Below are 16020 nucleotides of genomic sequence, written 5' to 3' on the forward strand. Positions count from 1 at the left end.
AATCACTAAGTGTGCTTCTGCGAATTGAAGCCGGCTCTGATTGGTTAGATGTGAGTAAACAAACATTCAAATCCCTGCAGTGTCAGCTGGGCTTTGAATGAACAGCAGAGGAACAGCAATTACCAGCGAGATGTTTCACCTAGCTGGGGGTACCACTGACCCATGTATAAGCTGAACCCCAGTTTTTCAGCACATTTTTAGAGCAGCCAGTTCACAGGGAGGACCACTTGGCCGGCCCCACTAAGAGACACGACATCCCTCACTGACCCATAGCCCTACAGGGGACAACACTAGAGGCACACTGTGGGAATTGTGCCAGATCTAATCCCACCACACCGAGGCAAAACACTAAGGGGGTGCAACAGAACAACAAGGGAATGAAGCGGCAAGGTTCCCAGGGAATGCTGAAGGTAGACTTTGGGGCCAGGGCATGGTGCCCTAACAGACTGGTCTGGAAAACACTCCTAAAGGCCAACAAACAGTCCTTGAACGAACTACAAGCTTTTCTTTCATGTTGTTTCATTTTGTTTTTTGGCATTGGTTTGTTATTGTTTTGTTGCATATTGTTGCTTGGTTTTTCTCTGTCCTATTTTTGTGCATGTTATTATCTCCGCAGGTCTGTCTAAATAAGATAGGCTGGATGAACAAACAATCCGTAGGAGAAAACAACGGGACCAACAGTTCCGGGGAGACATGGGAGAGGGGGAAGTGGGGAAAAAGGTAGTGGTGTTAACAAACCCAGGGACAAGGGAACAACAAGTGATCCAAATCATTGATGAGGAGGGTGTAGGAGGCCTAGTAGGGTGTGATCAAGGGTAATGTAACCAAGAGGAATTACTGAAACCCAAATGAAGGCTGAGCTTGATAGTGGGACAAGAGGTAAGTCAAAGGAAATAGAGGAAAGAGCTAGGAGGCATATAACTTTCCTCTAGTTCCTAAATGCTTCCTCCTCTCCCCCACTACCATGATCCGAATTCTACCTTACAAATCTGGCTAGACCAGAGGATGTACACTGGTACAGATAGGAACTGGAAACACAGGGAATCCAGGGTGATGATCCCTTCAGGACCAGGGGTGTGAGTGGCAATACTGGGAGGGTTAAGGGAGGGTGAGTGGGTTGGAAAGGGGGAACCGATTACAAGGATCTACATGTGACCTCCTCCCTGGGGGACGAACAACAGAATAGTGGGTGAGGGGAGACGTCAGACAGGGCAAGATATGCCAAAATAATAATTTATAAATTATCAAGGGTTCATGAGAGAGGGGGGAGCAGGGAGGGAGGGCGAAAAATGAGGAACTGATGCCAGAGAGCAAATGTTTTGAGAATGATGAGGGTAATGAATGTACAAATGTGCTTGACACAGTGGTTGTATGTATGGATTGTGATAAGAATTGTACAACTCCCAATAAAATGATTTAAAAAAAAAAGAAGAAGAGCTTGAGCAGAGTCCATGCTTTGGATCCATGCTGAGTATCTACAAGACCCAGAAAATGAAGGAAGTTTTAACACTAGAAATGTCAAAAAACAAAACCAGAAGACCAGACATGGTGGCGCAAACACGCAGAGTGAGACATCTTGAGGCTTCCTGGCAGAGAAGTGTGCCTCTGAGCACTTACTGACGACGTGTAAGAACGGTCACACTTATCCAAATCGAGGTGACGTGGAGAGGTTGGAAGTTGTTGATTGAGGAACTGAACTCTGAACTGTAGCCTATTGCTTCCCTAATAGATCACACAATCTTAAGTGTGGTCTCTGTGCTGCGTGTGGCCACTGCAACAAATTACTGAACACAGCAGAGAAGTAGAAAGTGCTCTGGGAGGATGCTTGGGGTCAGAATGAGCAGAATGGTTGGAGCGAGGAAGAGGTGTAAATGACCTCCACTTCAGAGCAATAAGCTTTGGACCGATGGTGATTCTTATCCTTCCTGACCCCTTGAAGTTACAATGAGGACTTCTGCAGCACATTTTCCTTGTTAATAGTTACATGCCTACAATATGACATACTTTTTGATATTTATCTGAATATCTTGATTTCCTAGAAGAGTCATTGGGAATAATGGCCATATTTCTAGCCATCTTAGTATTCCCTTAAATGCTTGTATTCCCTCTCTTTCCCTTTCTCTTTTTTGCTGCCTATACCAAAGACCTGATGACCGGCTTCCAGCAGCCTATGTGAACATGACATAAATCTGGAAAGAAGAGCCTAGGGCTCAGGTAGAAGAAAGAAAAAGTAGGAGCCTAGGCTCCTGGAGAGACTCATGGTACTACATGAGCCTTCAATTGCATACTGCAAAAAATATAAAAATAAAATGAAAATAAATACCCATCACTTAAAGTCATTTTGGAGGGTTTCTTATTACTCTGCCAAAACCTAAGTGTAAATAATAAAAATGCGAGTATTTTAATGAACTAAGAAGTAGGTATAAAGCACGATTTTTTTTCAAACTAACAATGTTACATTATTTATTGTTAAACTTGATGCGGAAGCATAAAAGAAGAAACCAATACACGTTCAATTGATCAGATGGTGGCAAAAGTCTTCATGCAACTCAGCACGATGCGAGCCTGGGCAGATGAGGTCCCGTGCCATCCCTCCCCTAGAAGGCTTCTTACAGAGGCAGCTGGGTTCTTCTCCAATGCCTCTCTTGGAGTTGTACCTGATCTTATTACAGGTTTTCATTCGAATCCAATGGGGAATGGGCCGATTCTGCTAGTGTTTCTTGGCCAGGAATCTCTTGATCCTGAAAGTCTTATGAGATGGCATGGTGAAGGCGGAGCAACACCACACTCAGGATGGCAGAGAAATTAATGAAACACGAAATTTGTATGATAGTGCCTGTATCAAATTGTGTTCCCCAAAAATGTGTCAAATTTGTTGGGCTATAAATAGCAGTGGTTTGGCTGTTATGTAACGATGTAATTTGGCAGTTAAGTAATGATGTTACCTACCACCCTTCATGATGTGACCTACTAGTCAGTCTTGAGACTGGGAAGGAATACAACACCCTACTTAGTTCACAGCTCTGATCTAAGAGGAGTTTCTCAGAGGTGTGTCCTGTACCATCTTTTACATTACAAAATATAAAAGGAGATAGCTGAGAAGGAGGGATCTGGGAGCAGGGCATCTGCTCTAGACCCAGGATATTCCTGCTCTAAGAACCTCCTAGGCCCAGGGGAGAACGATGGTAAGACAAATGAAGCTCTCCAAAGGATGCTAGGCCCACAGATGTTGAGATAGGACCTTCTCCATTGCTGTCAGAAAGAGAAAGCCTTCTCACAGAGATGGCAGCTTGGATTTGGATTTGTAGCCCAAGTTGCGAGAGACTAAATGTGTGTTTGTTAAAACACTCAGCTCGTATTTGTTATTGCAGCACTAGATAACTAGGACACTACTATTTCAATGAAAGATCTTTTCAACACACAATAAGAAAATTATTGCGATATTCCTGTTAATCATCACAATAATTTAGGTGTATCTCTTAAATTTAACCTTTCAACCTCATTCCTCTTTGAATCTTATTTTTTTTTGCTAATCAAGTTCAGATCCTCATTGCCTTAATCAATATTGTAAGAATATCTATCATTCAATTAATTTCCAACCTTTTTGCTAGAGTTAAACTTTTTAAAAAACATATCTGCACCTTTTACTACCTTTTCCCAAAATCTTATTTTTGATTCCTTGTGCAATATTCATTTTCTAGCCCCACTCTTTCGACCTCTGCCGCCGGCGCCGCCACCGGGAAAGCAAGGAAGCGGGAGAGGAGCCCACACCGCCTGTCAGCCGAGTCCTCCAGCCGCGCCTCCCTGTACCGCCCCCCCCCCCCCCAGCTCTGATCCGAGCTGGATCTAGAGTAGCATACAGACCAATTTCTGCATCGGTGTTATATTGACCAGAGGCAAGAACTGCAGAGGGCTCAGCAGTGTTTAGTGGGGCCCAGGCTGGTGTGTCTCCACTAATCCGAAGAGAGTTTCAGACCAGTGCAATCAGCAGAGACATTGATACTGCTGCCAAATTTATTGGTGCAGGTGCTGCCACAGTAGGAGTGGCTGGTTCTGGTGCTGGTATTGGAACCGTCTGTGGCAGCCTCATCATTGGTTATGCCAGAAACCCTTCGCTGAAGCAGCAGCTGTTCTCATACGCTATCCTGGGATTTGCCTTGTCTGAAGCTATGGGTCTCTTCTGTTTGATGGTTGCTTTCTTGATTTTGTTTGCCATGTAAGGAAAATGAATGGCTAGAGATGTTGGCATTCATGTTAATTATGGAATGGATATAATTCTGTCTATCTAACTGTGACTCCGAGAACTGTAGTGTTGGTGTCATAGAGATGTATGTTCTTCCCAAAGTAATTTCATTAAAGATGAGAACTTAAAAAAAATTCATTTTCTATACGTCTACATTTCAGAAATTATTGTTTAGATTTTTAAAATATATCTATGATAAATATGTGCAAGTCAGCATGTCCCTTTCTACATGCTGTTCTCTCTACATGAAGTTTCTTTCTCTATAAGCAAAATCAGTACCCAACATCCCAAACCGAACTCAATTGAACTGTTCTGGAAAAATGTGGAATTCAAAAAGTATTCAAATGATGAATGGATGCAGATTATAAACAAGACAGTTGACTTACACAGATAACGTTTCTATGATTTCTTTCTTTTTTTTTCATTTGTATGATTTCTAATAAACAAAATGGGACTCTAATGCTGAAAAGCATACAGAAGATAAAGATCAGGGAAGATAATCCTTCTGACACAACACATAGTACAATACCAAGAATAAAGTATAGCAGACATTTAAATATTTGGGATGAGATCCATATCTGTGTATCAGTTATCTTGTGTCTTTTAATAATCCCCAAGTACTTTTTCTGACATGGAAGAACATCAGCTAACCAGTGCTGCTACTTACTCTGTAGTTTTATAAACATCTGAATACAGTCCTGCTTTCTGGTATTTCTTCTTTGGGGGTCGAGGGGTCTTCTTTTCTCTTGGGATGAGAGTGAGCACAGGCTGCAATGTATTTTCAGGTTCAGGAGGTTTATCTGGAGTTTCCGGAGGACAAGGAGTGTCAACTGCTGCTTCAGTAAAGCTATAGAAAGAGCAGTTGAAATAAATTTTATTATGAAAAATTTATTTCCTTGTACACAATTTTCTATTTAAAAATATTACAGCTTAAAAAAAGGGGGGAATACATAATAATGTCCACATCTGACCATGTTGGAATTCTAGTACACAACTATCACTTCCATGCAGGTTACTCTAAATACTAGAAAACTGGACCTAATTTATAAAAAATTTTTCAGACACTGAATACCAGTTAAAGGCAAGACTATAATCACTGAGAAAAATGAAAATTAATAAAATGAAGTACTCAAATCACATTAGATTTCTGTGCATAGATACACTCTAGACTCTACTAGAAAGAACAGGCAGAAAACTACCAGATCAGTGAGTTAAAAACCAAAGCCAAACCAAATTCACTGCTATCATGTCAATTCTGACTCACAAAAGCCCCTTGTGAGTTACCAAAACTATTTACAGCAATAGAAAGCCCAATCTTTCTCCCTTGGAACTACTGCTGGTTTTGAACTGGCGACCATGCGGATTACAACCCAATGAACAACCACAATTCCACCAAGTGAATTGAAAGGAAAGAGAGGAGATACATTTGAAATCTGCAGGGAAGAATACACTGGAGAAAGAAAGCAAAGATCATTAATTCCAGAAACCTATGCATGAGTTTTCTTTAGATTACTGTAAGAATTAAATATTCCTACCCAATTAATTTGTCCTTGCTCCTAAAAAACTTGCAAAGTGGTAAAAATGCTCACCGACTGCTTCTGATGCTGTCAGTGATAAAATCGATTTTGTCTCTAGACAAAATCTATTTTATGTTAATATGCTCACTCTGGTAGACCACCATATGGTTTATATTAGCTGACCTGAGAGGGGGGAGAGTGTAAGGCTCCATCAATCATGAAACATAATGTACTAAAATTAAGAGTGCAGGCATTTAATCCCTTAAGGCTTCTTTGTGAGAGAAACAGAGCAATACATGTTAGAAGACAGTGCATCCCTTTTGGGGACATGAAAGTGCCACACTGGGAACCCAAAGTATCTCTTCATTTCTATTCATTTTACTGTAATAAAGCTACAATGCTTAAGTACTTTCTGTTAGTTCTGTGACTTGGCCAAAGCCAGTAGGTTAGAAGTGAGGGGATGGGGTCTTGAATTTATAACTGTTACCCTGAGGGGTAGAGATATACCATAAGATAAATTCTAATTTTAAATGAGGGGAGCTCTTGGGAGCCCGGAGTTGGCTGTTATCATTCTGCAGGGAGAAGGGGACATTTTCTAAGTCATAGGTCAGAAGGGAGGGTGTTGCTGATGATTCCTAAGCTGGGGGCTGACATTGGAGGTCTTGGCAATCTTAAGTACTGTGTCCTTTAACTTGTGAGATCTGACCTGGTTCCAGGTGGTTAGGGTTGAAGAAAAAAGTTCTTCATGAACAGCTGAGGACAGAACAGAAATGGAAGACAAATGAAAAGTGAGGATTCTGACTTATATTGATGACTCTCTCCTTTGTGAGTTTATCACTAAACACTACAGTATGAATGAAAAGGGTGAAATGCCATGAAGCTAGTCAAAGAACCACCAGATAAGTTTAAGCTGAACTAGTCTCAGATATGTGGATAATCAAGTTCCAACTAGGCACTGTAGAGAAACATTGAACAATGAGGCAATCCAAAGTTACCCTAGAAGGGTAATTTTACAAGAAGTAGGGCTATTCTATCTTTGGAATAAAGGATAGTCCAACTTTTAAAAAGCTTAATAAACAATCCTCAGAAATATCTACAAGTAACCTAACCACCTACCACAATATACTTAACAGTTATTAAAGACAACACAATCTAGACATTTAAGAATGTAATATTCACAATGTCCGTCATCCAACAAAAAAATTCCTACATATGTAGGAAAGTATGACTATGGGGGGGAGGTGCTATGCCCCAAGAGAAACAGCTCCACAAATCACATAGATTGAAAAGGATTTAAAAAATATGATTGTAAGTATGATCAGGGGCATAAACATGCAGAAAATAAGGAGAGAAATTAAAGCTATTAAAAATAAAAGACTCAAATGAAACTTTGAAAATGAAAAAATATGAAATGAAAAATTCAGTGGAGGTTGCAATGAATAAGATGAAGCAAAAAGAGTATAAAACATGCAGAGAAGGGGGGAAGGGAGACTCCGGATAGGGCAAGATATGACAAAATAACGATGTATAAATTACCAAGGGCATATGAGGGAGGGGGGAATGGGGAGGGAGGGGGGAAAAAAAAGAGGACCTGATGCAAGGGGCTTAAGTGGAGAGCAAATGCCTTGAGAATGATTGGGGCAGGGAATGTATGGATGTGCTTTATACAATTGATGTATGTATATGTATGGATTGTGGTAAGAGTTGTATGAGTCCCTAATAAAATGTAAAAGAAGAAAAGAGAAAAAAATGATTAGGGCAAAGACTGTACAGATGTGCTTTATACAATTGATGTATGTATATGTATGAACTGTGAAAAGAATTGTATCAGCCCCAATAAATTGTCAAAATAAATAAATAAATTTAAAAAAATGACGGTCTGCTCTGTAAACCTGTACCCAATTTACAATAAAAGTTTAAAAGAAAAAAAATTCACTGACAAGTGCTTAACAGCCAATCAGATATTGTAGAAGAAAACATCATTGAGCTTGAAGAGACAACAATTTATGCACACAGGAACCTAGTTAGCTGTGAGATCTATAGGATACTATAAGGCAACCAGAACTAGGGCATAGTGGTTTCAAGTTGGGCTGCTAACGGTATGGTGAGCAGTGAGCAGTTTGAGACCACCAGCAGGTCTGTGGAAGAAAGATGAGGCTTTGGAGTCCTGCAGTGTTGTAGTCTCGGAAACTCAAAGGGGTAGTTTTCTACTTTGTCCTATAAGGACAACTATTGAGTTGGAATTGACTTGGCAGCGACTTTTTTTTTTAAGATAGGAGAAAACAGGAGGGAAATTACATTAATTAGCAAATATTTAACATATTTGATAAGATACATAAACTTCTAAAATGCTAAACAAGCCACTCAAAAACCAAAACTCTCTGCCACGGAGTCCATGCCTATAGGACAGGGTAGAACTGCTGTCGATTTCTGAGACTGTAACTCTTTATAGGTGTAGAAAGTCTATCTTTCTCCCTTGGAGCTGCTTACCTTGTGTTCACAACCTGAATAACCAAACTACGCCACCAGGGCTCCTTAAGCAAACAATAGACACAATAAAATCAAACAAGCTAAAGCACATCATAACAAATTTACTGAAAGCTAATAATGAAGAAAACATCATAAAAAGGACCAAAGAAAAATAAGTACACTAAAGAAGTGTACTAATTAAAGTAATAATGAATGACTGGAAACCTCAGGTGCAAAGCAATACAAGGCAGGAGACAATGCCCTGGAACAGCATCTGAAAATGCCCACAAACAAAACGAACACCCCCCAAACTCAAAAACAGAATTTTAAATGGACCAAACATATCTTTAAAATATATAGTTCAAGAGAAAAATTTTGTTTAAGAGAAAAATTGAACAGCGGTAGTTTTCCTTATTCTTTCTGCTAAATAGGGCTGAAAATTTGGAAAACCATAAACAAAATAAACATACACCAGGTAGAAGCCTTGGGAATAAAGCAAAACCAGTGTTGCGTTCCTTGGGTTTACCTCTGTCTTATTCCCCCTCTATTAACAGCCTGAAAACAAGCCTGTTGGTACACTAGTTAAAACAACGATCAAAAAATTGTTAATTCAAAGTACGAGCATTCCATGGAAGAGAGATGGGAAATTATGCTTGTGTAAGGATTTACAGACTTGGAAACTCTGCAGTCAGTTCTACTCTGTCCTGTAGTCATTCATTGTGAGTCAGAATCAATTTGACAGCAGTGGGTGTAGTTTTGGGTTAGAGAAGTCTGAAACCCTGAAATACTAGCGGAAACACCCCCTTCTAAATATCTGACATACTCCAAGCAAACACCTTAGGGAAAAATTTGCATTCATGAATAACCCCCCGATTTCCAGCCTTTCCCAGTTTTAACAGGGTTCTTCTGTCCAATGCTGGGACAGTATCAGAGAATACCCAATTGAAAACCAAAACTTTCATCCCAACCAGTAGGAAAGATGAAGCATCACCCAACTCCTGACATATAAGTGTCAGAAGAGTTTAAACAAGACACTAAAAAAGTCAGCACCACCCTGTAGTAAATCCGTCCCACACATAAATAATAAGGACAAGGTTCCTGTTACGTATTCTAGCAAGAGTTGTTGGTGGAGTTGTAATACAAAAACCCTTGATTCCCCCTTGACTCAGTATGCTCCATTTTCCTTGTGCTTCTTGAGCTATCAAAGGAAGCTGAGTGGGAATCCTGGATGTTCACCTACAACCAACATTAAGAGGCAGGGCCCTCCTCAGTCACCAGCATGGTCTCTAAGGAGGGCTGATAAAAAGAAGACATAAATAAGACCCATAGCCTTATAAGGCCCCCAAATGTGAAACGTGCTCTAAGAAAGTCATGCATCACACAAGTAATCAGATCAATCCTAACTTAAATGAGAAAAAATAATCAATAGACACCAGCATGAAATGACAGAGTTGGAATTATCTATTTCAGATAATCTATTCCAGAGGTGGACTAAAACACCTAACACAAAAATGCTTCAATGAGGACTCACAGACAGACTTGCCATGATGAATAGAAAGTCACAGCAAGAAAATTAGAGATATAAAGAACAGAACCTGAGCAATATGGAGGTCTATAAAAAATAACCTCATATTTGTATCATAAAAATCCTGGAAAGAATGAAAAAGAAGGTGAGGCTATAAATGCATTTATAGAAATATCCAAATTTAGCAAAATACATAAACCCAGAAGCTGAGAAAATCCAAAGATGATAAGTCAGAGAAATTGAGATACAACAAAAGAGCAGAGTACCAAGGATCAAAGAGAGAAGAAAACAATAAATAATGACTTAATGATAAGGGAAAAACAAATTTCTCAACTAATATGGAGGCCAGAGAAAGTAGAAGGGCATTTTTAAGTACTGAAAGAGAAGAACTGTCAACCCAAATTTGTATACCCATTAAAGTAGCTTCCAGGAATAAAGAGAAAATGTGGCCCTCTGAGATGAAGACATTTATTAGCAACTGACATGTTTAATTTAAAAACAGGTAAAGCATATTATCTAAACACATATAATAAAAACAGGAATATTAAAAAAGAGGAAAATGTGTGAATGTATTAATAGCATTGGCTGGTGTAATAGACTTTAATGTAATATAAAAGTTATAGTAATTTTACTACAAATGGAAGATAGTGAAATTTCAACACACACACACACACACACACACACACACACACACACACACACACACACACACAGGACTTGGAAAACAAGTTATGTACAAAGAAGCCTCAAAAACTTTATGGAAAAACTCAATCTAAATAGAATTTTCCTACGGAATTTTCTGAAACCCTTTAGAGCAGTGATTCTCAACCTTCCTAATGCAGCGACCCTTTAATACAGTTCCTCATGTTGTGGTGACCCTGAACCCCAACCATAACATTATTTTTGCTACTACATCATCACTGTAATTTTGTTATGTTATGAACTGGGTGACCCATGTGAAAAGGTCATTTGCCTTCCCCCCCCCCAAGGGGTTGTGACCCACAGGTTGAGAACAACAGCTTTGGAATAAGATTTTTTTTTTTTGCTGCTTAAATAATAATAATGTATTCTTAGGTTTTAATAATACAGATTTAAATATATAACAGAAATAGACAAAGTTCAGGAGATAAAAAAATAGATACACTGTTATAAGGGTCTTACATTATCTATTAGAGGTAAATGGTAACTAGAAGATTGACTGTGATAAGTTAAAGACACACATTGCAATTTCTAGAGTAAACACTAAAACTAAGATATAAAGCAGTGAAGAATAAAGGTAAAATGAATCCTTAAAAGTATTCAATACAAAACAGAAAAACAAGTCTCATGTGCTCTCCCACACCAAATAAAAGTACAAATAACAAACAGGCCACAGGAAAAGCAAAGAACAAAATGGATTTAGATCTGATGAAATTGATAATTTCATAGAGTATAAATAGCGAAAACATCAATTAAAAGAAAAAAATCATCAGAATATAATAAACCAAACTCTTATGTTGTCTAAGACAGAATAATTGATGGTGAGAATACACAATGATTTATTTCTGGTAAAAATAAAATGACAGTTACTTCTCAAACCCAACAATTCTACTCCAAATTCATTTCCACAGAGTCCATTTTGATGGATAATGTCTCCACAGGAGCAGTTAGTGGTTTCAGACTGCTGGCCTTACAGTTTGCTGCCCAAGGAATAACTCACTACATCATCAGTCATTCTGAATTCTGCATCGACTGCCCAAATCTCTGGCTGATTTCCAAGTTGTTAAGCAAAGAATAAAAGAAGTGAGATTTGAGCTACCATTCTCAAAGAAAAAGTTTGTAACTTGAGTCCAGTAAAATAAATTTCATTCTATGAAAGAAACAAAACAACAATTCTTTACAAGAACAGAATCCACAGTCTCTATAACAGAACATTCACTTGTGCTGGACATATTCTAAAATTACTTTACCCAAAGAAGCAAGAATATAATTCTACCTCAAAATAAAAACAACAAACAAAAAATAATCTATGAAGGCCAACTCCACAATGAATTAAACGTTAATTTTTATAAAAAGTAATTTTTAAACCATCTGTTTAAACTGACTAAAAATACAGGAAAATATACTCAGAGTGACAACAAATATAGGAACTATCAATGGAGAAAAGGAAGTTATATTATAAATAAGATCCAAATTGAAATATTAGAAGTATTAGAATATTTAAAACAAAATAAATTCCCTGATTGAGCTTAACAGAATAGCAAAAAAGATAAAGAATCTAAATTGGAAGAGATTAAAAAACTTTCTTCACCACATTTGCTTATGCACACATTTTGTCTTCAGCGATTATGTCAGGTAGGTGAGCATCATGGAATGGTAAGTTATTAGAACACAGTGTTCTTGCACTGAGGGAGTACTTGAGTAGAGGCCCAATGTCCATCTGTTACCTTAATACTTAACATATAAATATTGTTATATATAAATATATTTACATATGTGCATGCCTGTATTTAGGCAAAATGTCCTTTGCTTCCTAGTTCTTTTCTCTATTACCTTTTGCTTTCCACTGTCATGTTTTACCTTCATTCGGGTTTCAGTAATTCCTCTGGACTACATTGCCCTTCATCAAGCCCCACCAGGCATCCTATCGATTTTAGGAGTATAGAAAGTCTCATTTTTCTCCTGAGGAATGGCTGACGGTTTCAAACTGCAAACCTTGCAGTTAACATCACTATTGATTTTAGATCACTTCTTGTTCCCTTGTCCCGGGGTTTCTTGGTACCACCCCTCCTTCCTTTTCACCCACCTCCCCTTCTCCCATGTTCCCCTGGAACCATCAGCTCTGTTGTTTTCTCCTCCGGGTTATTTATCCTGCCTATCTTAATTAGATAGACATGCAAAAACAATATAAGCACAAAAACAAAACAAAGCAAAAGAAAACAAAACAACAAAAAAGAAAAGCTTATAAATAGTTCCAGGTCTGTTTGTTGACCTTTCTGAGTGTTTTCAGATTAATAGTCTTACCAATGGATTCCTGCATGTCCTGATAATAAGATCACTCAGATGCATTGAAACAAATAGGAGGTTGCATCAAAAACTTTGTTGAAAATTTTCATTACTCCATTTTTCCATAAAGTATTTGAAGTCCTCACATTGTTAAGCAACAAAATTAAATATATATTATGTTTCACTTTGATAAAATGACAATGTGCATACCTAAGATATATGGATAAAGGATATTTCATATATCTGTCTATGGAGAACTGCTAACAATATGCTGAGAAGACTAGCATTTGATAGTAAAAAGCATTTGATAGTAAAAAGTCAAAAACCAAACTCACTGCCATTAAGTCAATGCCATTAAGTCGATGCCAACTCTTAGCAAACATGTAAGAAAGAAAAGAACCGCCCCTGTGGGTTTCCAAGACCGCAACTCTTTACAGGAGTAGAAAGCCTCCTCTTTCTCCCATGCAGTGCGGCTGGGGGTTTCAAACTGCTGATATTGCGGGTATCAGCCCAATGTGTAACCACTATGTCATCAGGGCCCTAAAGTCATGTGAAAAGAGGCTAATATTTTTTTAATCAGTCTATATCCAATATCTTTCCTTTGAATAAATTAAAACATACAGGTACTGATTTTGAAATTTTAAAATTTCATACATTCTTTAGAAAAGAAATAAGTGGTTATTATATAACCAGCTGCCACTGCTATCAAGTTGATTCCAGGGTTTCTGGGAAACTGAATCTTTATGGGAGAAGACAGCCTCAAATTAAAAAAGCAAAGTGGCTAATAGGTTTGAACCTAACCTCTTAGTTAGCAGTATAAAACTTACCAGACAACGCTACCATAGCTCTTTCATATAATCGTACGGGTTGAAACACCTGTTTATGCATTACTTACAAATACATTACCATACAGAAAAAGACAGGTGGAATAAAGGACTCCTTGGAACATTAAAGGTTAATAATCTGACTATATAATGAGCAGTTAAAAAATAACAATCAAGAAACCCCAATACACTGGAAAGAAATATAAACAAATGTCCATCTCCTCGAAAAAGCAAAAAAGTACATGTTAAAATAGTTAGGAGGTGGCATTTAGGATGTACGGTTCACCAATAACAGATTAACAAAGATAAGAAGAAAAGTGTAATATCCAGGGAAGATAAAGGGAAAGAGCACACAATGTCTATATATACAGTTAAGAGACAAGTAAAACAGTGTGTTTAAGAGGATAAATTAACAGCACATACACAGAAAGGCTTACTATATGCTTAGCCTTTGATCCATTTTTACTTATAGGAATTTATCACACAGTAGTTGTAATTTTTATTTTTCTCACATTGAAGTTACTGAATGAGTGAAACTATGTATGAGTAAAAGAAAAATAATTTGTCCAATAATAAAATACCTTTAGGGAAAGAATCTAGTTAGACATACATTAAGACAATTAAATGATTATTTTGGGGGCAATTTTTTATGTAGGAAAAATAACAGAACATGCGTATTAACTATGAAGAAAATAACCTTAAGCTGACATATTTAAAAGTAGAGAAGAAATATAAAAGACTTCAAATGTATTTGAAAACAGAATGAAAAGTTGAAGGCATTAAGACGATAACGTGGCAACAGTAATTCCAGTGATAAAGCATGATATGGGGAAGGACGTGACTGTTCTAGGTCTTAATTCCCTCACCTGTAAAATGAGAGGCTGGAGCTAAATTTAACATCTTTTTTGTTTCTTCACTATTTCTAATTTTTTCTCTACTATTTCGAATTTAACAGCCCCCCCCCCCCAAAAAACAAAACAAAAACCTTCAAACCCACTGTTACTGCATAGACTCCAACTCAGAGCTGCTCTGTAAGTCAAAGCTTCTGAGACTGTAACTTGTGGAGTAAGGGGACCCCGCACCCCAGAGTAACTCTTTTAAGGAATAGAAAGCCCTGTCTTTCTCCTGCATTTATAATCTAAGACAGATAAACGAAGATAAAAGAACAGATAAACAAAGCAGATCTTATATAGTAAAAAAGGAGGAGGCTATTATGAGTATCTAAAAACTAACACACACACACACACACACACACACGTCAGAGCTAAACAAGCCCTTTTCCTCTACCGAGAAATTACCTTTTATTATTTTCTCGCTCTTCCTCTGGAAATGGCTTCTGCTTTTTCCTGGACTGTTCTTCTATTAACCAACTTTTCCTCTTCAACCCCTTCTTATGCTCTGGGTTCAGGTTTACACTCTGAACCACAGCCTCAATGACATCTGTTACGGTATCAGGGCCCAGGTGCAATACTTCCCCTTCTTCTTCATGCATTTCCGGGCTGACAAACTGTGCAGCCTCGAATGCTTGCATTGATACCACAGCCTGGAGGGGACATTTTCGAGGTCGACCTGGTCTGCGTTTCACAAAGTTATTCCCTGTCCTGGCCTGTCTTTGAAGTTTTTTGGCTTTTAAAATTTTATTGACATGATCCAGGTTTTTCTTTGTGGCCAAGATTTTGTCATAATTGCACATTTTCCGAGCTTGGCGCTGCATAGCTTCCACTACACTTCTCTTGATGTGCAGAGGGGAACAGCTGCTTGGCAACTTTTCAGAAATGAGTGAGATACTATTATTACTACAAGAGTCACTGGGGACTGGAGGCACTAGAAGGCTGTCTGGTTTTCCCAGGATTCGCTCCTTGCTGTGACTACAGCCTGGGCTGGAAGAAGGTGCTACAGAAGCAGTGGCAATCACATCATCAATATTATTCTCAGTGGGCTCTTGATCATCATGTTGTACCATTCGCTGGAGCAGACTATCCACAGAATCATCCACAGATGTTCCCAACCGTGGACTTCGAGAAGGAACGCCATTAACTGAAATTAAAAATGGAAACAAATTACACAAATATAAAGTGAGCATAGTTAGGTTATTTAAGCAATTTTCAACATAGTATTAAAACAACGACTATTTTCTATAGCAAGATATAACATATTCATATCTGTTCAAAGATAAGCTGACTTTTAATATTTTCTGAATAAGCTAAATTTTTTAAGTATTATAAAAGTTGAACAATAGTTTCAAAATAAATGTAAATTGAAAAACAAAAATAAGCAGCAATTATCACTCTACAAGATAAAGACCAGAGTTTTTATTCAAAATTTAAGGTAAACTTAAGACTTTATAATTAAATATTAAATTAAAGCCTTTAACTATAACTGATATTTCTAGTTTAATAATTTTTCTGACAATATTTTAAGAGGTGGAACTCTTATTCTGAAGAAGGCGTTATAATT

General features: G+C 37.8%; 1 protein-coding gene and 1 pseudogene across 6 annotated transcripts in view; one reads left to right on the plus strand and one right to left on the minus strand.

Moving 5' to 3' along the window:
• ASH1L (ASH1 like histone lysine methyltransferase) overlaps positions 1-16020 on the minus strand; it is a 224459-nt gene that overhangs the window by 81807 nt on the left and 126632 nt on the right. For all 6 annotated transcript variants that reach the window (XM_075562771.1, XM_075562808.1, XM_075562762.1 and 3 more), the window contains 2 exons: positions 14862-15600; positions 4911-5090 (listed from right to left, as the gene is read on the minus strand). In XM_075562771.1, coding sequence (XP_075418886.1) covers positions 4911-5090; positions 14862-15600 — 919 coding nt within the window. The remainder of the gene's footprint in view (positions 1-4910; positions 5091-14861; positions 15601-16020) is intronic.
• LOC142429265 (ATP synthase F(0) complex subunit C3, mitochondrial pseudogene) lies at positions 1465-4336 on the plus strand (annotated as a pseudogene).

This window comes from Tenrec ecaudatus, chromosome 1 (genome assembly GCF_050624435.1).
Source record: "Tenrec ecaudatus isolate mTenEca1 chromosome 1, mTenEca1.hap1, whole genome shotgun sequence".
NCBI classification, from domain to species: domain Eukaryota; kingdom Metazoa; phylum Chordata; class Mammalia; order Afrosoricida; family Tenrecidae; genus Tenrec; species Tenrec ecaudatus.